At 39.9% G+C, this 24,463-nt stretch overlaps 1 protein-coding gene across 1 annotated transcript; it reads left to right on the top strand.

Annotated features, from left to right (window-relative positions):
• Positions 1–15,106: 15,106 nt before the first annotated feature.
• fgf8a (fibroblast growth factor 8a) lies at positions 15,107–22,395 on the top strand. The gene is made up of 5 exons (XM_041789989.1): positions 15,107–15,138; positions 15,247–15,283; positions 16,082–16,262; positions 19,240–19,346; positions 22,111–22,395. Exons 1-5 carry the CDS (start codon positions 15,107–15,109, stop codon positions 22,393–22,395), a joined length of 642 nt encoding a protein of 213 aa, XP_041645923.1.
• The last annotated feature ends 2,068 nt before the right edge of the window (positions 22,396–24,463 follow it).

The following is a 24,463-nucleotide window of genomic DNA, read 5'->3' as shown; positions in this document are numbered from 1 at the left end:
AAACACAGATAATAGCCAGAAAATTCTAATTATTTGGGACTGAAATGTTCATTTAACTTTCTACTGAAATTTTGAAAAATCCAAATTTCCATAAAATTTAACAATTATATTATTAGTATCTCATTTCATTCATTAGGTGTTTTTGGTAACTGATAATCCACTTGAGGGCATTTTTATCATTTATCAAATTGTATTCAGAAGTTTTTTGAATAATTTATTGAGCTTATTGATTAGATTGAGGTACCATAAAAGTATGTATCAAATATGCAACAACAGGCGTTAAGGGGTTAAAATGGTGCACTTAAAAAGGTCAAAATAATACATTGAAATGATCAATATGAGATAAAAAGTGAAAATTATAAATTGAAAATGGTCACAATATGAGATAAAAAGTAAAAACGATAGATGTAAAAGGTCAAAATATGAAATAAAAGTCTTAATAATAGATTGAAGTCATAATTTTGCAATGCAAAATTGAAAATATGAAATGAAAACACCAACTAATTAATTTTCCCTTTTTTTCAAATTATTTTTATTCTTATTATTTTTTCACATTTTTATGACTGAGGGATATTTCATATCATCAAGGTTAAGTTTACATTTTTATATCCAAAGAAATCTGCAGACCTTTTGTTTTAGGGCAAGTTATAATAAGAATGAGAAATGACCTTGCGGACCAGTTGTAACTGTACCACGGCCGGATTTGGCCCTCAGTCCTTAAGTTTGACACCTGTGTGTTAGATGCTCTGCTGTTCCTTCAGGGAACGACACGTTACTGCACGACAGTCTCCTCCGGTCAAACATGGCGTGAGCGCAATCAAATATGACTTTTTAACATTTCACAACCAGAAACTTCACAATAGGCTGATAGTGATCCAGTACATCGTTAGCTAACGTGAACCAGCTAATGTTTTCTAATTAGAGCTCACCTGTGCTGTAATGATAAAGAATTTTGTGCCCTCCTCTTCCCAAACAGCTTTGACCCAAACACATTGTAAATACATGAAGCTGTCCATGCTTTTGTGGGCCTTTATCCTAGCAGAGGTGATGTAAGGAGAAGGCAGGGTTGCCAGGTCTGGGTGACAAATAATAGCCCACTGGTGGATTAGACCTAACCTAAAAACAAGCCCAACACTGAAACTCAACATAAGCCATTAAAACCTCTGCCACACCACATACTATACTGCTTGTGTGCATGCAGCTGTGCTGATGCTGTATGTCTATGTACAAGTGTGGCACAGCGGATCTTTGGTTGAGTGCCATGTTCTATGTATGTGACTCATTACATTACTGTGTTACTGCGTTACATACTTCTAAAACTAACACATTAGAGTACTTTTGCATTACTAAATATTAAAACCCTTTAGCCACTCAGCAGTTGTCAAAACAGCATGTAAGGACGGCACGTCTGCATTTGAATATGCAGACTCTGATGTCAATGCACAGCGTAATTTACAGCCCATAATCTGTATCTCTGCAGCCTGAGAACAACACTAACAGATGTGAAAACCTTAACAGCTCTTTAACATGCTCACAATCAGACAACTAGCTGAGCAGAGAGAATTGTTGGAACAGCTGCACAGCTGATTCAGTGAAAACAAAACTGTGCTCTGAAACTTATGTTTCACCATGATGCTGTTCTTGTCTCTTTTATCCAAAAATCCATCATAGTGGGGGAATTATGCTGTCCTCTCTGTCAACTCGCTGGCTCAATAAGCTAGCGATGCGAGCATGGCATTATACATTATACAGAACATTTACCTTCTGCTGGAACAGCACTATGTGCCAACATACATACAGGAGAGAAAGGAGGACAAACAATCCTGTTTTTCTTAAGGATTGTTCTTTTAGTAATGGGTTACTTTTATGAAAATGCAACTGATAACGGATTACTTAAATTGTAAAACTGTTCCGTTACTCTTTAAATCAAACTCCAACAAATTACTCTGTTAACGCATTACCCCCAACACTGCGGGTACATAAACGTCTCCTATGCAAAGATCTACATCCACTTTTCTAGTTATAGTGATTCAAATAGCATTCCTGTGTTGTATAAGGGTCCAACATCACAAAAACTCAGTCTGAATAAATGTCTTAATGGTTATCAGGTGATGTAGACATGAACTCTTTTTCTAACCTGACGCACCAGGTTTCACACATCCATCTGGAAAACCTTCAATACACAGCATCTGGGAAAGGGCAGAGGATTTGAAAAAAACTCGGAGTGTGATTGGATGAACATTCTGTCTGTCACATCTTTACCGGCCAATCAGAGCAACAAAACACGTGACATAACCGCAGGTGCGCGTGCGCAGCTACCGAGGAATAACGTGAACCATGGCGACTATAGACGTGTCAGTACACGACTTTTGTGGTTTTTGAAAAGAAAACAACTCACTGTTGTTCTTTGTTCTTCTTTTAACCAAGAAATGTCAAGTTCTCATAAAACTGGCGCTTTAGCAGCATCCACGCTATTGTCGTCCACCATAATTGTACCAGCCTCTTGCTGCTGCTTGCTTACGTCACGACCTCGCCGCGCCTGAAAGTACTGCCCCTCGTCACTGATTGGTCCTGTCACTTTCTAACCAGGCCCAAAAGCTTTGCAAGATGGACTCGCCAGTGAGAAACGAGCAAATCCATCTGCTTACAAGGTTATGGCTGTCTTGTTTTTGCTCACTGGCCTGTCTTTTCATGCTGTTGGTGCTATAAATGTTTTGTTTTTAACTTTGTAAAGCATTTTAAATGTCTACGTATGAGTGGTGCTCATTAAATAAAGGTTTGAATTACATGAAGTCATAAGAGGGACACAAATACTCTAACTTTAGATGTCAGCCTTTACGCTCCTTTTGTCAAATGCAGTTTAACTGTGATAAGAAGCATTTCAGTGTACACTCACTGGCCACATTATTTGATGCTATCATGTAAATATGGACCAAAATCTCAGAGGAATGTTTCCAACACCTTGTTGAAACTATGACATGAAGACTTAAGGCAGTTATGAAGGCAAAAGATGTCCAACCCAGCAGTAGCAAGGTGTACCTAATAAAGTGGTCAGTGAGTGTATATACTGGCTCTTATCAAAATGGATAAGGTGCCAAGAGAATTTACATGTTTGATTAACTTTGTCTGTCGTCAGGCAGATTTATCTTTCACAGCCCCAATCTGAAATGACTGTACCAGGTCTGATAGGGGACTGGACCAATCAGCTTTATTTAAGGAGAAAGAGGCGGTACCTACAGGTGGGGTTTGGTTGTACTTGGTGGTGTAGTGATTGGTTCAGCTGAAGCTTTAGAAAAGTGGCAGTTTCTATCAAACTAGACCACTTTTCTTAATAAAAAGAAGAGCAAAGAACCACCTGAAATCTACTGTGGTGGATGTTTTGCACTGTAGCCAGTTCTCTCTGGAGCTTCACGTTCCCAGTATGCCATTGTGCCATTTCTCTGATTGGCCTGTAATGAACGAGACCAACAGAACTTTCCCCCAATCATCTTCTGAGATTTTTTAAAGGTTATCTCCTTCCCAACACTTTCAGTGGGTGGCTGCACAGATGGTTGTTGGGCATACTTATGCATAAGTGAAACAGTCTACCTGGCATGTCAGGGTAGAGTTTGATGTCTCAGGAAAAACTTCCCCCACTTCCCTCAGCAAAAGAGCGTCTATTTTTGCTCATTAGACTCACAGAGTTTAATCTGTGAAAACACATCTCCATCTTTCACTCTCTACAAATCTGCACGTGTGTACAGAGCTATGGGAAATGAAGGAGCAGTTGGGATTTAAATCAGTTGGGTAGACAAATACCCTCCTCACACATGACTCCATCAGTGTGAACCCAGCACCTTCCGCCTTAAACCCACGCTGCTCCACTTGCCGACTGTGGGAACAGTTTCCCACGCTGGTTTAGACTCGTCTACCTCACCACCTTGGGTAAGCCTGTAAGAGTGCGGGGGCGATGGGTGTGCTGAGCAGTGTGTGGGTTTCTTTATGTCCTCAGGTTCCATATTTGAGTACGGCTTTACATTTAAACCAAGCTGACGTATGTATGCAGATGCATAATTGATCATTTCTGTGATTGTGTGGGGATTTGGTGTTTACCTATCCATATTTAACTTAAAAGTGTTTCACAGAATAGGTTACACGTGTGATTTGTTCCCATGCATGTTCCTCTTTTTGTGACATTCATATACGTAGGTGTGTGATCGCGAACGCATGTGTGCATATGCCCAGAGTCTGATCGCCCCAGTGTTCTCAGACGTTCACTTAACCCAGCTAATTCTCAACAGCGGCAGGTTGCCAGGTATTTTTACTGCCTCACCTCTCTGTGCATGTGTGTGTGCGTGTGTGAAGGATGTGAAAAGCAGCCCTGTGTAATTCAAAGTGAACATGGAGAACATGGCAATGGTTGAAGTAGATTCAGAGCTTTTGCAGTTCAAAGGTACCACACAGTGCCCTAGTATTTGGGTTAGATTGCAAATGTACTTTACACTGATTTAAAACATAACTGTAACTATTTAAAATCAACTCATTCCCCAGACTCAGCATGAACATGTTTAATCTGTAGGATGAGATGCGTTTCTGTTTTCATTTGTATGTTTTCTATTGTCCTCAAGCATTTCATCAGCAGTTTGTTGTTGTGAAAATTGTCCATATGCACAGCAAAAGGGGGTAGATGCTGTCCCAAAACCCACTAGCATTACTTTGGGACAATGTAACTTTTATAAACATTTTTAAACAGATAAGTCTTTTCAAGATATTCTTTGTTGCTAACCACAGTCAACACCAGAAGCCCCAGACTGTGGATCCCACTATCAGGATTCCCAGGATCTGGATCTGGACATAAGGGTGCACTCAAGTAGGCAATCTGTACCATGTTGAAGCGCACATTGTCTCCAAAGTCCAGTTAGTATGAAAAGTGTAAATACTATAACAAGGATGGAAGAGGTTTTCCTTAGCAAAGTGCAGTTACTCCTGCAAATTGCACAAGCATGGCTGCGCTAACCTGACACGATGGATCTGGAAAACCTTTAATAGACAGCATTTGGGAAAGCACTCAGAGGGTGATTGGATGAATGTTCTGTCAGTGACTGAGGTGCGCTGCTACAGAGGAGTAAGCTCCATAGAGAAATACATGATGCAAACCATGGCACTATGGACATGTAAGTAATTTTGTCATTTTTGAAAAGAAAACAACTCAATGCTGTTCTTTGTTCTTCTTTTAACAAAGAAATGTTGTCGAGTTCTGATAAAACTGGCACTTCAGCAACATCCACACTAATGTCTTCCGCCATAATTGTACTGGCCTCTTGTTGCTTCTTGCTTACGTCACGACTCCGCCGCGCCCAAAAGTACTGCCCTTCGACGCTAATTGGTCCTGTCACTTTCTAACCAAGCCCAAACTTTAAAACGTGAAATGATACACAGTTCAAAGGTGGCTTACACGATCGAAAGCTTGTGTTCACCACGGACCTTATTTCAGGCATTTAACCAAAAATTAATTCAAAAATCCCATAGACTTTCAGACGAGGGAAACCCAAAGTGCTAAAATGCTAACTCACTTCCGTGTTTTAGGACTTATCCCTGCACCACTCTGTTGTGCCATCTTTGTGAGACCACTGTCCTTTAAGGTGACTTTAAGACTAGGGACCCGGTCCTGGATCCTAATGCACTTGAGGCCAAAGTCAGGTTCATTTTGGTCAGTGTGAATGGCATTTAAGTGGACTCTAGCATGGTTTGGATGAGATGTGATGCAACCCTGCCTGGATAAAGGACAGAGCATCGTATCAGCTCTATGCATCATTGTAAAAACTAAACTTCTTTCCACAGCGCGGCAGTTTGTTCACATTTTTCCTCAATAAAAGGGGGAAATCCTCAGAATCAAGTCAAAAACAGTCTCTTACGACTCACTTTAAGGATAAACACAACCTGGAGTCAGTTAGATGAGATGCAAAGGCATAAAAGTCTCCTGTCACCTCAAAAACCGCTATGTTTGTGAAGCACAAGCCCATTTAATCCTCTGAGCTCCACATAGATGTGAAGATATTAAGAGAGATGTTGCTCAAATCTAAAATTGTGATTTTAAATACAATATCTGCACAGGCCATGACCCGTGTGGTTGCCATGGTAGCGTCTTCTTTCTCCTCTTTGGCAGGTTCGTACACCAGCTACATGCATACCTCCACCTGCTGTGTGAGACTGAGTACATATGCAAGTGGGCATGGATCGATGATGCTAATGTGAGAGCAAGCAGAGGGAGGAATCAAGCTACGGCCTATTCGAAACAACCGGGCCGCGTGTGAAAGCACCCTTGAACTGCATGTGTCATAATGCAGTGGACATGATGCCCTATCCAGGCTCAGGCTTGGAGCAAAGTGAGTGCAGGCCCATGGGGGACCCTGAGGAGGGTTGGAGGTGTTGGACCAGGGCAGTTGGCTTCAGTTTGAAGAAGTGAACCTTGCTGCAGGCATCAGACATCCATAAATGCATGCACACTTGGACCTCCAGAAGTGCGTGTGCATTTAGGTCTCAGCTTTTAATCGGTTAATCGAGAGGACTCATTGGTGAAAACTGTTTTATAAATTACTAACATCAGGTTGTTGTTAATTACCTTTTTTCTTTGGTGCATGCATCAATTGGAAGTAAACTGTGCATGTGCTGGATATGTTAACAATGCATGCATATATGGATGCCCGATGTCTGCAGCTAGGTGCCGCTCAGTTTGAGTGCTCTGGCATGGTACCGTCACTCATGCATGGGCACTTTTTTCTCAAGTTTTTAAGCTGACAGCCAAGTGAGGTTTGTAGGTCGAATATTTTTTGTAATTAAACCAAGTTTAAACTATGAAGAACAGATCCAGTGGATTAATATACTCAAGCTACAGTTGGTCCTCTGTAGACCATCAGTACATTGGTACGTTCTCATATCAGTGAAGCAGAAACATGGACATCAGTCTCAGAGGTCATCTGCTTCCCCCGGAGCTCAAACAAGAACACTTCAAGTCATAAAGACCACAAGGCTCTCTGTAAAAGTCTTTGCTGGACTCTGCATCAACATGACCCTCTGGCACCAGGTCAGAGTCTGACAGCACAGCTTCCATTTGAGGTCATTGTGCAGGTCTGGGTGTGTAATTAGAGGAGTGTGTGTCTCAGAGTCTCAGTGGTGGTCTGCGACCCTCATACCTGAAACGGGATGACAAGGACAGATTGTAAGAGCATTAAAAATACTGAAATCACATTTTGAGGCTGGAGTTTTATCACCAAAGCCTGACCCAGAGCAAAACCTTTGATAACTGCTGAAAAAAGAGGAACATTCTACATACTATCACTGTTTTTATTGCAGTCTGAAGGTTCTTTCCATGGTTGTAACAGACCAATATCACAAATTAAATTAAGATCAGAATTCAGCAGCCCCACAGCAGGGACATTTCCTCTGTTCAGTAGAGAAGGTACCACTGAGCAGGTACACATCAGTGTATTGTCAGTTTCAGTGTGTGGTCCACGGTTAGCAGTGTTGATTGTGAAGTCTGAGAGCTGCAGTTTCTATCTCACACCCCTGAGATGCAGCCTATCAGGACACGTCCAGCGGTGTCCCAGTGTGGACACAGCAAACAGCAGATCAGCGAATCAACAGAATCAGTACATGGCATGAGAACTAACTGTCATGATAGTGCAGAACACTGATGTTGCAATGATTAACATTAACAGTGGTGAAAAGCACCTCAGTTCTTATTACAGAGGAGGCCTTCAGCCACTAGAGCAGAGCTCTGTCTCTGTGTTAGCATGTTACCTTTGCAGGTGCTTTTAAAGATTTGAAGAGTTTTCAGCTGAATGTCCATGGATGCTAAATGAAGTGGCATGATTATGACGTGTTTACCTTCAGCAAGGTTACATAATCAGAGCTCTCCTGTCAGTCTAATCCAGAGGGTGCCAAATCCGGCCCATAATGCAGTTACACCTGGCCCACAAGTTTTTATCATATTTTTGTTATAACTGGCCCACCAGTATGAGGTCTGCAGAGTTCCTCCAGTATAAAAATGTGAACTTCACCTTGATGATTGAAAAAATCCTTAATTAAATCAAAAATTTGTGAAAGTAAAGAGTAAAATAGATAAAAAGTCAGGAATAATCTGTGTTTATATTTCATATATTCAATTTTGCATCTCACAATTACAACCGAAGCATATGATTTTTACTTTTGTTTCACATTTTCACCTTTTCAATTTATAAATTTGAATTTCTCTCATATTTTGACCTTTTAAACTCACAGGTAAAAAAAAATGTATCTGTTAATTTGACCTTTGAAACTCGCAATTTAATTTTTACCTAATATTGTGACCTTTAAATCCATATTTTTATTTTAGCGCATTTTTTTACTTTTTAACTCCTAACTTTGACTTTTTATCACATAGTTTGACCTTTTAAACTCACAATTTGAAATTGCATCTGTTATTTCCACGTTTTTTAACTCATGACTTAAACATTTTTAATCCCTTTTTTTGCCCTGTTAAACTCCTAATTTTGACTTTTAATTCCATGTTTTGTGCTTTTAAACTCATGACTGCAAATTTTATCTCTAATTTTGACCTTTAAACTCATGATTTTAACTTTCAATCATGTGTTTTGACCTTTAAAACTCATGATTTTAACATTTAATCACACTTTTCGACCTTTTAAACTGATGATTTCAAATTTCAACTCATATTTGGACATTACAAACTCATGATTTTGAATTTTATCTCCTATTTTAAGCTTTTAAACTCATGATTTTGACTTTCTATGTCATATATTATCCTTATAAAAACATTTTTTGACCCTTTATTTTGTGTTTTGACCTTTTATACTAATAATCTTATTTTACCTTTTTTAATCTCAAAACCCTGTATCATCAGAGTTTTTCCCCCCATAATTCATTGCTGGTGAAAATGAGGCTGACAGTGTTAAATGTTGACCCTGTCAGACTCTCAGGTTAGACCTGAATTCAGAATCCAGTCCCTGCTGTGACTGAGTTTGACACTCCTGCTCTAATCCATCAGAGAAAGTAGAAGAAGTAAAATAATTGTACAATGTTCTCTAACTTGTAGGAAATGGATCTTTTGTTAGTATTGACTCATAAACAGGTGGACAGCAGCAACCTGACTGTTTCAGCAAGACAATGCTAAACCACATCCCACATCCATCACAACAGCATGGCTTCACAGGAGAAGAGTCCTGGTCCTGAACTGGCCTGCCTGCAGTCCAGACCTTTCACCAAGAGAAGACATTTGGAGCATCAGAAAAGGAAAAATCCAGCAAAGAAGACCCAGGACTGTTGAGCAGCCAGAATACTATGTACATTAGACAAGAATGGGACAACATTCCTCCCCCAAAACTACATGGACTGGTCTCCTCACTTCCCAGACTGTTGTTAAAAGAAGAGATGATGTTAAACAATGGTAAACATGGCCCTGTCCCTACTTTTTTGATATGTGTTGCTTCCATCAAAATCAAAATGAGTTAGTATTTCCATGAAATGGTAAAATGTCTCAGTTTCAGCGTCTGGTATGTTGTTTTTGTTCTGTTGTGAATCAAACATGGAGGGAGAAGGTAGCAGAGGGAGGCCAGGAGGTGGCAGATGGCTGCACATTGGAATGCAGAGCAGGAATAATGGAGGAGAGAGAGGTGTCACCAAGGTAGGCGACTGAGAGGATGATATTTCATAGGATGCAAAGGAAATCCTCAGCCTGGCCTAATGAATCAGAACCATACTCTACCGTAGAAATGGTTAAAATTATACTTTTTAAAGTTCAATGTGAGTAAAGGGGATTTTAAAAAATAATGTTGTCTGGAAACATTTAGAATAAGAAGTGCTTTATTAATCCAGGGGAAATTTGGCATGATCATACAGGTTATACAGATCATACAAGTTTGTTGAATAAATGTGGTTAATTTTTTTTAATTCACTTTATTTGTATGTGAAACACAGACAGCTCACAGCCTCTGGTCGTAGCAAAGACAGGAGCATGTGAATCACTTAAATTTTATATGTTGGCGCCCCTGGTTGTCACAGACTCTTTTTTTAAACCCGTGTTTTCTATATTAGCTCTGATGGTCGTGAGAGGAGGAACAGAGAAGAGGGAAGAGGCAGAGGGGGGAAGGGTGTTTGCCCCCCGCAGGGCTGCTGATGGATGCAGAGCTCCTGGGGTTAAGGGGAGGGCAGCCAGGCCCTGAGCCAGGGTACAAAGTGGCAGCTACCTGCCGCTCATCTCTCTCTCACACACACACACTCACACACACACACACACTCACATATGCAAACACAATGAGCTTTTAATACAGCTTTTACTGAAACACCAAAGTTCCCATCGTCTCAGCGGCTCGCTTCACGTCTCTAAAACTGATGTTGTCATGCAGACACATTCTGTCTGAGAACATGAGAGAGCAGCAGTAAAATGAGTCTTATTCATTAGAGCTTTTAAGATTAATCACATTAATTATGATTAACTAAAGTCCACCAACAGTGCATTATTTTTATTGTGATTAATGGCTTCTTTATCGTCCCCTCCAACACACTTTGGTTCAGCCATTGGCGCGTCTATCTGCAGCTACAGTGATGTAGAATAATCCAGCACTGCTCCCTAAAGTCTCATTTCACTTTAAAATCTCACAGACAGCTCAGAGGACGAGTCAGGAGTCATCTGAACTTTGTGTTTTAAAACATTTACCTTTTTACCGTTCCCTTATTTCCTTTAAGATCCATTACAAGCTCCTTTTTCTGTGGTTTAGTTCATGTTAAAACCTTCAATCTACCTTTAAAAACAGTTGTGCATCCAAACAGGAAGTCAACTTTAAGCCCTAAATTTCAGACAGAAGAATATTACAAAATGATTTAAAAAAAAAAGGTTTAAAATGCAAAATAATGGAATTTTTAAATCTGATATAAAAAAATTTGATTAACACATATTTTGAGCTCATTTGCAATTTAAATTTGTAATTCTCTGACAGCCTTATAAATACCTTTAGCAGTAAGAGCAGCAGCAATCAAAGGTAATCAGCAGAAAAATGAAAATGAACCCTCAGATGTCTTAGAAAAACATGTCACACTGAAAGCATTCAAAACCAAAAACTGACGCCACCATACATACTAGCAATAAAAATACAATACATGAATGTTTTCCCTCTTTTTTTGCATAATTTCTTGATCAATGTTAGATCTGATTATTTTTTTAACTAAAAAATATAAATTGAAACTTTAATCACAGAAAAACCTTGGTTTTCATGTTAAAAACAGAAACACAGATACATTTTTCATTTACTATATGCACTTTGGATTTCCTTGAAAAGGTTATCACAGCCTTAAATGTCCCGATATTAAACACATAACAGATTTTTATGCCTTTAAATTTTTTCAAACTGTAAGATTTTTAAAAAGTTGCACTGAGCATGCTCGGGACCAAAAATGGACGCCATACAAAAACAGCAATTAAGCAATAATACCCAACCACTTTTTAACATGGACTTCTTTAATCAACACACGAGCTGGTCAAAAATAACTAATACTAATTAAATTAAGTAATTTAACCCTTTAAATGACAGTTCAAGTGCACAAAGCTTCATTGTTTTCATGTAAAAGAAATAATAATAATTTTCTACCGGCAAACTGGAATTCCTTGAAAGGTCTGTCCCGACCTTGAACGTGTCATTGATGATCAATAACAGATTTTTATGCTTTCTATTTTTTTTGTTTAAGTTGCACTCATTACCAAGCATGGACGCCATACAAAAATACAGATAAAAAAAAAAAAAAAAAAAACATTATTACATACACACTTTTTAGCATGGACTTTTTAATCAACACCTGATCTAGTCAAAAATAAGAAATACTAATTAAATTAGGTAATTTAACCCTTTAAATGACAGTTTAAGTGTGCAAGGCTTCATTTTTTTCAGGTTAAAAAACAAAAAATCATTTTCTACCTGAAAACTGGATTTCCTTTTAAGAAATTATCACTATAAATTTGAAGCAGACTCAAACAAAATCTTTAATGCATGTTTCTCTTTTTAACCTCTGAGAGTTTGGGGATCAAACTCGTGGTTGGAGTGGGTTTGTTTTGTTTTGTCATGAACGACCTAAATGTGTTTGAAAAAATATACAGGGTTTATTTTTGACCTTTTGTAGGGTCTGATATTAATATTTCAGAATTTGATCACAAAAAAATTTGCCCTTCAAAATGTATGTGATTTGCATTAAACAGCTAAAATGACTTTAAAAGAAAACAAAAACAAAAACATGGCCTTAATGTGCCGAAAATGAACGTTTTCTTCAAATGAATCATGCAGAATGTTAAAATGTCCATGAGTATGAAAATCAGCATCATACTCTACCGGAGGCTGAGATTCACTGAGAAATGCCTTTTATGATCCTCGGGTCAGAGGTCATTCCTGTACATATACTGTGTTTATAATATGATGTTTAATAATTATAATGATATAATATATACTCTGATAAACAGGGCTGTTCATGGACCTGCACATGAGTGAAGCTGGACATGTATTTAACCGGGCTTTCAAGATTCATGACATTAATCGTGATTAAGTACAATCCACAATTAGTGCACTTTTATCTAAATCGTGATTGATCTCAGTCGTTACTTTCCAAAAACTGGTTAATCCACATCAGCGTCTCCCTGCAGCCACAGAAGTTAAATAAATCCACCATTCCTCCTTAAAGTCTCATTTCACTTTAAAAAATCACAGACAGCTCAGTGGACCAATCAGAAGACATTTGAACTATTTTTTTACACAGTCCATGACAAGTTATTTTTTTCTGTGGTTAAGTTCATGTAAAATCTTCAGCCCTGTAAAACAGAAGTCTCTTACCCTTAGTTTAAAACAGGAGAAAGATACAAAATGACAGAAAGCAGTTTCAAATGCAAAACAGAGGAATTGTATATGCTATAGATAGGTGCAATTAATCACAATTAACTACAGAAGTCCTGAGATTAATCCCAATTACACAATATTATTATTTTGACAGCCCTATTATTTATACAACAATACTAATACTAGTAATAATTATTATTATTATTGTTAGTAATCTTATTTAAAATAATAATAATAATAAATGCATACATAAATAAAAAGGGTTAGGGTTAGAAACTCATTTTTCTGTTCAGGAATGCAAGTAAATAACTATAATTTGACATTTTAATGTAGAAATAATAATGTGCTTTACTTTTTTTTCAGTTATTTGTAAATCAGAAAATTTGAAACTTCATGGATAACAATAATAACTCTATTTTAACATTAAAAATATCATTTGGGTTAAAGAGCTTCTACATATTGGTGTATTAACCATTGCAGAAACATCAAAAATGATTTTGGTAATTTTATATATATATATATATAGAGAGAGAGAGAGAGAGAGAGAGAGAGAGAGAGAGAGAGAGAGAGAGAGAGATGTGGATGTGACAGGATGAAGGGAACCAAACAGAAGATCTAACTGTGCCACCATGAAGCCCATCAGAGCAGATAAAGTGCATCCACAGCTCCACTCAGCCAAGGACACTGGGCCCCACTGACTCAGGCTACACCCCATCACCTCCTCTGGAGCGCCCACTGGTGGCGAGAACCTGCATGACAGGCTGTTAGTGGCTGCAGCGTTGGAGGTGTGAGTGGATCAGTCTGGATGTAAACTCCTCATCATTTATTTATTCTTTTCTCAGCATAAAAACAGCCTCATAAAAGTGACCCGCTGTTTTTTCTTCTCCTGGGACATCTCACGTGCACCCTCCCGGTCCTCGGTAGCTATTGACTCTGCAGAATGGCCTCATTTTACACTACAAACAGACATATCAATGGGCCATCCCAAGCCTTTCCCTCTAATGTAATGACACTTTAAATGATGTTTACTCTCCAGACCGCGCTGAGTTTCTGCGATACCAAGACGTCTAATTAATGAGCTGATCAATCAATAAAGTCTAAGTGATAATGTTAGACAGACATGTCAGAGTAAGAGGGCGCGGTTTGCAGATAATTAATGTGGAGCATCACTGATGTGAAAAATCAACCTGTGAGGTGTGAACGCGTCATGTTCCTCCTAACGACCTCCTGTTTCACCCTGACCTCTGCAGCCTCTCTCAGATTTATAGGAATGAATGAATGAAAGCCTGTTTGTCGCTGCAGATGACTTTAGAGAAGACTCGGATGAAGGGAGGGGGTGTTTTAAAAACGCTAATCGCCTGTAATCCTTTTAATATGTCTCACACTTTGCTCCCTCAATACACAAAGCAGAGCAGCTCCCCAGAACTGGAACAACAGAGAATAAGTGGGTATGAGGGGAGAGAGGGGGTCACCAGGTTTCATCCATAAATGACATGCTCTCACCACTGTGTATGATCACGATCAGAGGAGTTGATTGTGGATTTCTGGGCTTTTCACAGACTTTTGGTGGCAGCCCAGGCTCCTCCTCGCCCCTTTGGAGAGCTCCTCAGGTAAAGAGATGTTTTAAATCAAGGGGGGAGGGAGGGGAGGGGAGGGGGGAGAGCGCTTTTGTTCTGCTGAAAAAGGGGGCTTGTTCTTAGCAGATCAGCCTGCCATTTTAACCGGGGGTGTGTTAGCGCCGAGCGAGAGGCTTGACACGGGGGGACGGAGTGGGATGGGAGCAGAGAGGAGAGAAGGAGCGTCCTGCCTGCAGTCCTGACACAAGCGAGCGGAGGAGCAGCAGCAGCGAGTCACTGAGAGAGAGAGCAGCCCGAGATCACGCACCTCTGCGGGGCCACGGGGATTACAAACCTGGAGGAGTAGCATGACAGCGCGGACGAGAAAGTGAAGAAGAAAGAAGAGAACCCAAAAACTTTAGCGCACAGATCTGCTCCTGCAAGTGCACTTAGACTCTGCGCAGTGACAGAGACAGGCTGTCACTGTTTCCATAGGAGATTATCTTTTTAATTAGCCGATCAGGAGCTGGACATGAACTGATGGAGAATGAGTCTGCGGGACATGCGTGATCTTCTCTGTCAGCACCTCTGACCCTCTGCGGATTTCACTGAAATCTCTGGACTTGACTGTTGCATTTCTGACCAGATCTTCTCTCTGAATTACCTGGAAACGTTTTTTTTTTTCAACCTCAATACAACATGCAACTCATCCCATCCAGACGCAGCTATCTGTGAGTGCTTCACTCTTTACGCACTGTTGGTGCTCCTTTACGCACTGTTGGTGCTCTTTTACGCAGCTTCCATGAAACTTAACGCGTGTTTCTTCTTCTTCTTTGCAGGTTTCTACACTTGCTTGCATTTTTCTACTATGCTCAGGTATGTCCCTGCCTTCGTTTCCTTTCATTTTTATGTTTTTAATGTTCTGTGCGCTCTTAGATAAGCCTTGAAAATCTTAAGACGTAGCGCAGTTCCATTTAGGATCATCATAACATTCTGTGATACAACAATATCAGATTGCACCCATGGTGCGCCTCTTAGTGGGGCGCGCGGCCTGCTGGCAGGTTGCTGCTGAACACACGGGCCCTGGCACAGCGCGCGCGGGCACAGACGGGGCATCGGGCAGAGGGAAATGCTTGCGAGTCTTGTGAAAAATGTCGTGGGGTTCGCTGCGAGCAGGGCCAATGTTTCCGTCAGCAGAAGCCATTCCATCACAGAGCGCGGAGGACTGAGAGCTGTCAAAAAAAAAGAAAAAAGAAGCTCTGAAAAATGGAAATAAGAGAAATGGAAATAGAAATCTTTTTCGTTCATAAAGTATTTTTTTCCTGTGCCGCACATTCTCCAGTGCGCACAACCTGTAATCACGCCGTGCGTCTTTTTTGGAAGCTGTTAATTTGAATTTGGCAGCAGCTCTCCTGGAACTTGTTACACTTGTCGCTCTGGGAAAAAAACAACAACAAGCTGTTGTTGCGTGGGGATATCTTTTTCCCACTGTGTTTTAAGTGTTTAAACCATTTCCTACAGTGACCAGAAAACACGCAACCGGCCTCTTTGTCACTACATCAGCCTCTCTGTCTCCCTCTGCTCTGCAGGACTTTAGCTCTGAAAAGAAAGACAAGGTTCTCAGAGCGAATGCAAACATAATGATGATTGTGATGACGTCTTAATTTCTGACAGGTAACCAATCAGTCCCCGCCTAATTTCACGCAGCATGTAAGCGAGCAGAGCAAAGTGACGGACCGCGTGAGCCGCAGGTTGATCCGGATCTACCAGCTGTACAGCCGGACCAGCGGCAAGCACGTGCAGGTCCTGCCCAACAAGAAGATCAACGCCATGGCCGACGATGGAGATGTCCACGGTAAGCCCCGTTCCTCCGTCCCAAAGGAGACCGTTACACAGATTTACGTTCCCTTTATTCCAAAGCAAAGAGGATTATTCTTTACTTTTACAATTTTATCTAGAAATCTTAGTTCAGGGTCCTCTTTGAGTTTGAGGGTTTAAAGTTAGAATAAAAAAGGTTAAGTTTAAAAATCCCCTCAGATTTTGGGAATATGACATTTTACGCGTAAAAAAATCGCAAATCATGACAAAGCTTGTCCTATTTTTTTTATAAATCAGTTTTTTGTTCAGCATTTTTTTTTCTAGAATAAGTTTATAGCCAAAGAAAAAAACAATACTGCATTAAAGCAGGGGTTCTCAACCTTTTCAGCCCGCGACCCCCAAAATAAAGGTGCCAGAGACCAGGACCCCCTCTGAACCTGAAGGTGGCTGAACACAGTCTACAATAGTCATGTGGAGACAAGGCCGCCCATAAAGAGGGATAAGGGGAAAGGTTTCTGGGACCCAGCCAGACTGGGGGCCCATGGTGGTCAGGAAAGTCATGATCCACAGTGAAGTTAAGCTGTGAAAACCATATTTCATATTTGACCTAAATAATAACCACTCTTATCAAGGAAAAACAAATATCCCTATTTATTCATGTGCAGTAAATAGCCTTAAAATAAAAAGAACTTTTGTTAAAAAACATGTTTAAAATGGGTGAAAAAATGTTTAAATTAGATAATAATGGCAAGAAATGGTAAAAAGGTGTTTAATTGGATTTTTAAAGAACATAAATGTGTTAAAAGTGGCAAAAAAAATACCTAAAAAATGGATGAAATTGTCAAAGACGGGCACAAAAAGTGGTAAAAGGGGATTAAATAGTGGCTGAAATGGCTTTTAAGTGCAAAAAAATGGGGGAAATTAGGTGGACTGGGATGAGAAATTGAATTAAACCGGCAAAATTGGGATGACTGGTAAATTGGGCAAAAAGGGGTGTAAAAAGTGGTTAATAGTGGCAATAATGAGGCAACAATAGGCAGAAAGTGGCAAGAATTGGTTTAGAAGTGACAAAAACAGCCAGAAAAAAGTGGTGGAGAGGGTATAAAAATCACACAAGTGGGTGTCAAGTGGCAAAAATGTGCTAAAATTGGCAAACTGTGTTATAAAGTGTTGAAAAGTGATTAAAATTTGGTCAAATTGGTGTAAAGTGGCAACAGTGTTATTAAAAAAAAAACAACTAATTTTTAAAGGCATCTGATGACCCCATCTTAGTCTCCTGCAACTCCAAATGGGGTTCCAGCCCCAAGGTTGAGAACCACTGCACCAAAGAACCAAAGTTTTTCAAGGTTCATGGAGAGTGAGAAATCAGAAGCTCTTTGTTTTAGATCGGTGGGTTCTGGCCTTCATCAGGGACCTCAAGGAGTACTTTTCAAACTTTATCTAAATAATGTAGGAATAAAACCAGTTACATTCAAAAAATTCAAAAGAACTGAAACTACATAAATATAAATGATCATATACATCCATGCCTATATAACAGCCTAAAGAGAAACTGCAGAGGTGTGTTGGTTAGATGCTGGTGTGGCTTTAGTCCAGTAAACTCTGACAGAGAGCCCTGACCTCCTCTAAATGAAAATGTTGCTGCAGCCGTTTCCTTTCTTCATAGACATACTGCAAAAACCCTCACATGTCATTTACATATTAAATCAAAATTCTGCCTTCACTGCAGTGAAATAGAGATGAGCCTCTCTGATAAACCAGAGGTGAAGCCCCCTCTGTGATCAACATTTTAGGACGGGCCTTTACGCCCCGTCCTAACAGCTGACCGGTGGATTTGGCCGCTCTGCTCACCATTTGTAATCCCTCTCTGTGCTTCTGGAGGGGAATCTGTCCAGTGGATTGTAGATGGTGCTGAAGGTGATCCTCCAGAGATCCTGCAGGTCTGGAAGAGCCATTAGAAGCAATCTCGCTTCTGCCTCCAGAACATTTCCTGCATAGCTGCTTCTCCCCCCTCCAGCCCAGGCTTAACCCCCCCCCCATACTTTACCCAGCCTCAGAACCAAACGGGCCAAATCGAGCTTTGAAAGTCCCTTTGCTCTACTTTTTTTTCTTTTGTTGTTTTGTGTATGAACTGTATAAAAAGACCATCCTCATCCACTAAACACCCACTGACAACTGCATCCTTGTTGGCTGAAGCTTTACATTTTGTTGTTCCTGCAGCCTCAGCTACAGTCTGACAACAAGAGCATTCAGGTCACATTTTAGGAGAATCTGATCGATTCAAACTCTCTTTGTCATTCAGCAAAGCTCCAACTGTTGACTGAACTCAGACTGAACTCAGAGTTCTTTTTCAGCTTTCTATCCATGCAATGGAACCAGTTTTAAGTGACATTGTACATCATTATCTAGTTAAGGTTGTCTGCCAGTGGCTTTTAATGCTCTTAATCATAAGGAAATCAGAATCAGTGCATGCAAACTCATTATATTTGCAGAAGACCTCTGTCTTTGTAAAAAAGAAAAACAAGCTACAGCACAGCATACAGTTTAATGTTGAAAAGCAAAAATTTAAACCTGTGCCATAAGCTCCATAAAGATATGCTCTGTGAAGTGTCCATACTTCCTGTTTCTTTCAGTGCTGGTCAGGATATAGAGATAAATGTGGAGCTTTATGTGTGAGGTCAGTGCAGATTTATTTGAAAAGGAATTCATGATGGGCCTGCCAGGATCCTCTCTTTAGCTTTCAAAGAACCAAGAGACACGTGGTTTTATCATTTTGCAAGAATCTCAGCTTGCATAAATCCCCAGGAATGGTCCCACAGGTTTCTACGTATGTGAGCGAATGAGAGAGAGACGACCATGCATGCTTGCAAACACAAGCATTGTTATTTGTTTTTAATGCTTCTTTGTTGTGCAGACATGCCTTTGCCCTGTTATATAATCCAGTCATGTTTTAAGCACAAGAACACAATCTCTCCACCAACCTAAGCTAACTTTCTCTTCTGTTCTCATTTTAGCCAAACTCGTCGTGGAAACGGACACATTTGGGAGCAGAGTGCGCATCAAGGGAGCCGAGACGGGCTTCTACATCTGCATGAACAAGAGGGGGAAGCTCATCGGCAAGGTGAGGGGAAAAGCAACCTCAGACAGCAGGGACAGAGGCAAAAGGTTGACTGGCTTATTGTAGTGGGGTCAGGATGTCAACAGTTGTAGCAGCAAAGGAGTTCAAGGAGGATTTAGTGGCTGTTTGGAAGGTTTCTGTTTCACACTGATAATTGGTTTGAAATAGTAGTAATGTATTCAGTCATCACACAAGCCCAACACACAGTACAGGAGGTTAACAATCATGCACTGAGCAGGGATTAAAAGACAAAGGCAGAAGTAAGATGCTGATAAAAATCTATTTTAGTTTCTTTTTAAATGAAGCTACCAGCATCCAGACGTGCAGAGGGACAACAGATAACGACCACATTTTTAAGCCTCCAAAAGAGCATGTTTTAAAATATTTATCAGCATTAATCCAGAGTCTAACCCCAATAATAGAAAGCTTTTTTTAGCTTTTTGTACAGTGAACCTCTCAAATTAAATCAGCTCGCATGAATTAAAAAGAACGACTGTACAAATCCAGGGAGCCTGAACATAAGTTGCATTATTTTGTGATAAAACAAGTCATCAACCTTCATAACTTGGGATTTAAAACTAGTGTGAGCATAGTAGTCAGCCTTATTGATAAAATGCATGGCCGATTTTTGCAGCATGACTATTGAATTTATGCTGAATTTAAAGGTGGATCAGCCTATTTCAAAGATAGGCAAGGGAAAGATTTAAATATATTTCCTGGATTTATACAAGATTGGTACTAACTAGGGCTGGACAATTAATCACAAATTAGATTAAATAGCAATATGGCCTGCTGCAATTTAAAATTGCAGAAGTTGCAATATTTCTTTAACTTGAAATGTCTCAAAATACTAGTTTAATAAATCTTTTTTTTTTTTTTTGCAGTGGCAGAGATTTTATGCACATAATGCAAATATTTAAGTGTCAATTTTTTTATAATGGTTTACAAAAATCCTCCTTTTTGTGTTTTATTATGTTTTTCTTAATCAAAATGAGTGACGTAAAAATGATAACGCCCTTAAACAAAACAACTGACATCACATTTGCAATACGAGCCAAAATAGTTCGCTCATTCGATCTAAAACTGATGAAGCCTAGCGTTACTTCACTAAAGTCATACCCCATCTACGATCAGCTGGTAGCCAGCCTCACCTCCTCCACCCCAGCCACCTCCATTATAGCTTAAAGCTTGATGCTCCCCCATATTCAGATTCATGCTACTATAGATTAATTTCTTTGGAAATAATTTCATTGTTTTCAATACACATGGTCTTATTTATGGAATTATTTATTGCTTGAATTTGTCAAAAAATACATAAGATTGACCCAAGAATGATCGTATAATGGCATATTAAATCGCAATCGCAATATTTGGTTAAAAAAAATTGCAATTAGATAATTTTTGCAAATTGTTCAGCCCTAGTTCTAACTTAGAAATCTTTCCTTCCAGTGTGCTTCCATGCTTCCAGTGTGTTGCTTCCATGGTCAATTATGGCCAACCACAACCCTAAGGAATTAGGTCTCATAAACTATTCTAATGCCAACATTATAAATCTTAACTTTAATATTAGCACCAGCTTCCTTTTAATTCCCAAAAAGCTTTAATTTAGTAGTTTTCTTAATATTTAGATAATTTATTATCATTAAGTTTGGAGGTTTTCCAGCTCCCACTGAATCCTCCTAAACTCTTACTACAGCTAAATCAACTTTTATACAGTTTAAGGCATTACAAGCACACTGTGAGTTGTGACTCCTGCTGCAGTGTTTAAAATGCTGATGGAGACTAATGATGGTCACATGACAGCTTGTTCGATGCCATCCTTCTGTCACAGCTGAGTTTTTACCGTAGAAGTCTGTGGTTCTGTGAAGCTGCTGTTGGTGTTTTCTGACTGTGTCGGCGTGCGTTTTAGACCATCTAACTGTGATGGCTAATAAACAGAGCTGCCATCCTCTCTGCTGCCCCCCCCCCCAACACACTCCCCTTCACCCACCCAGCACCCTGCCTCGTACACCATCTGCCCTGAGCTAGCGGCCCAGTCACAGCCTGCCCTGGCCCCGGTGTGTGTTTGTTGGTGTGTTGAGGAGAGACATAATGAACACGGAGTGTATGTAAGCTCATGGGTGTATGGTGACTATTTTTAACTCACTATTTTGTCCAGAAAGGTGGGAACTTGTTACAGTAGGTTAGCACTGCGTGTCCATGCCAGTGAATACTGCGTCAGCTGAGCCTACTGTACCTTTTGTTGTGTTTTAAGGGATTTTGTGACATTTTTACTTGATTTTACTAACACTTCCATAGACTTTATGTTTAATGTCTCCTCCTTGACGTGCAGGTCTAATGACTGAACCCAGTGAAGGACTGCAGACATGTATTTAAAGATCTATTGATTGGTGTTTAATTCAAACAGACTTGGGAGGATAGATGTAGCTACAGCGCTAATGCGACAGGGCATCAAACCAGGAGTAGAAGTGATACTTAAGGGCTGATTGAGGCTTCATGGTAGAAGGATCTGTCCTGCAGCTACTGACCCACAAGGGCTGCTGGATGTTTTCTGAAGGGGGAGAAGAGTCATTGCTTACTGTCATCCCCCTCTCTCTGATCTGTAATGACTGTAGCATATGCTGCATGTATGAGGGGAGGGCTGTGTGCGTGTGCATGCAGGGGACAGGCTGCACGGGGAAGCCTTTCTACATCTGATATTTCCCATCTGTAAATCTTCATCCAGGAGTCTCGCCTTTGCTAACCGTGTGCGTTTGTGTTTCTGCAGAAAAACGGCCAGGGCCGGGACTGTATCTTCACCGAGATCGTGCTGGAAAACAACTACACAGCTCTGAGGAACGCCCGCTACGAGAGCTGGTACATGGCCTTTACACGTCGTGGGCGGCCACGGAAAGGCTCACGCACACGCCAGCATCAGCGCGAGGTCCATTTTATGAAGAGGCTGCCGAAGGGGCAGCAGCCCGCCCACGCGAGCCACCACCGCCCATTCGACTTCATCCATTACCCCTTCAGTCAAAGGACTAAACGTACACGGTACTCGTCAGAGCGCTGAGGAGGGGAGAAAAATACGGACTGGGATAAAAGGAGGAGAAACTGACAGACTGAACTACCAGCAGCTGACAACCCTCCTAAAAACCTCTAGAGACATTTTTATACTGAGCATTACTATATCTTAATGTGTAGTTTGTTTTCTATATTTCTCAGAAAAGCTGTACATAGACGAAAATACATGAGAAATCTATTTTTGTACTCCAGACTTAGTACTGACCCGTGTAAAAAACAGAGAAAAGTTTGTTCTTAGATGCACATAACTCGTCTGACTTATCAAGGACATCTTGGTAGAGTGCTTTGTGTTTAGTTTTTTTCATTTTGACCAGTGGAGTCTTTTATTGGACTCTCGCCTGCTGCTCAAGGAGACTTGAAGGGCCCTGATTGACCGCACTGCCAGGGAACGCTGCGTTTAGGGACACAAACTGTCACACACTGTGTTGGAGAGCGCCGGGTGTCAGTAAACGTTGCATATGGTGGTAACACTGCGGTGTGAAAGCTTCTGCTAGATGCTGCATCCTGACTGGGATCACTCTGTTTTCTTTCTCACACAGTTGACACAAACAGAACTTAAAGAGCGTGTGATGGAACAATGTGGCAGCTACTTTTGATAATCACAGCTTTCCTGTTCTGACTGTAATGTTAATGTGTACAAAATGCATTGATGTGTAAGGAACCCCCTGACACAAACTACCCCCCACCCTCTTGTGTTCTTGTTGCCCCCTGAATGTCTGTTTTCTATAAATATATATATAAAATACTATATTTTTATTTGAGGATGTGTAAAATAATTTTAAGGATGGAATATTTATTTAAAATGTATTATAAATGTACATTAAAATACTGATATTAAACTCTTGTTTGGTAAATGCTTGTGTTGGAATCATCTGTGAAACACATGAGACACATGTTGGTGTAGACTGGGGTGTCCAAACTATGGCCCGAGGCCAAAGGCAGACCTTGGACAGTTTTTTAATTAGCCCACAACTAATTCTATAAAATAAGTGAAAAATGGCCCACATTAGAACATGTACCTCGTGCTTGACTGTAGTGTATATTTGAACTGTTATCTTACTGAATGAAGAGTATAGTTTTGTGTTACCTTGGAGGTTCATCCGGGACAGCAACACCTAAACTACACTTGTCTGTCAATAAGAAAACAGAAAGATTGTAGTTTGTGATGACAGTGTGAATTTATTTGAATTAATGTGTATTTCATCTGTTTTCTTATTGAATGACGAGTATAGTTTTGTGTTACCTTGGGGGCTCACCTGGGACAGTAACACAAAAGTATACTGGTATGTCTATAAGAAAAAATATAGTTTGTTAGGTCAGGTATGAATGTACTTGGATTAGTGCATATTTTATCTGTTTTCTTATTGAATGATGAGAATATTTTTGTGTTACTTTGGGGGCTCGTCTAGGAAGCAAATGCAAGACTATACTCTTTTGTACAAGAAAACACAAAATATATAGTTTGCGAGGTCAGGTGTGATTTTATTTGGATTCGTGGTTATTTTATCCATGTTTTCTTACTGAATGGCAATACAGTTTTGTGTTAACTGAGGGGCTCATCCAGGATGGTAACACGAAACTATACTTGTCTTACAATACGAAAACACAGAAGAAAATGCAGTCTGTAAAAACAGTCTGTTTTAGTTGGATTAGTGTGTATTTTATCTGTTTTCCTACTGAATGACGAGTACATTTTTGTCTTACCTTGGGGACTTGTCCAGGATGGTAACAGAAAAACTATACTGGTCTCTCAATAGGTAAACACAGAAGACAAAAAATTAGTTTGTGAAGTATGGATTTATTTTGACTAGTGTGTATTTCATCTGTGTTTTCTCATCAAATGACAATGTAGTTTTGTGTTACCTTGGGGGCTTGCCTGGGACAGTAACACAAAACTGTACTCATTTGTCAATAAAAAAACACATAAAAAATAGTTTGTGAAGACAGTATAAATTTATTTTAGATTAGTGTGTATTTTATCTGTGTTTTTTTTTTGTTTGTTTGCTTTTTGAATGGCGAGTATAGTTTTGTGTTCCTTTGGGGGCTCGTCTGGGATT

This window comes from Cheilinus undulatus, linkage group 6, assembly GCF_018320785.1.
Source record: "Cheilinus undulatus linkage group 6, ASM1832078v1, whole genome shotgun sequence".
In the NCBI taxonomy this organism is placed as follows: Eukaryota; Metazoa; Chordata; class Actinopteri; order Labriformes; family Labridae; genus Cheilinus; species Cheilinus undulatus.
Note: the sequence above shows the minus strand (reverse complement) of the source record. Positions and strands in the feature narration are given on the sequence as shown.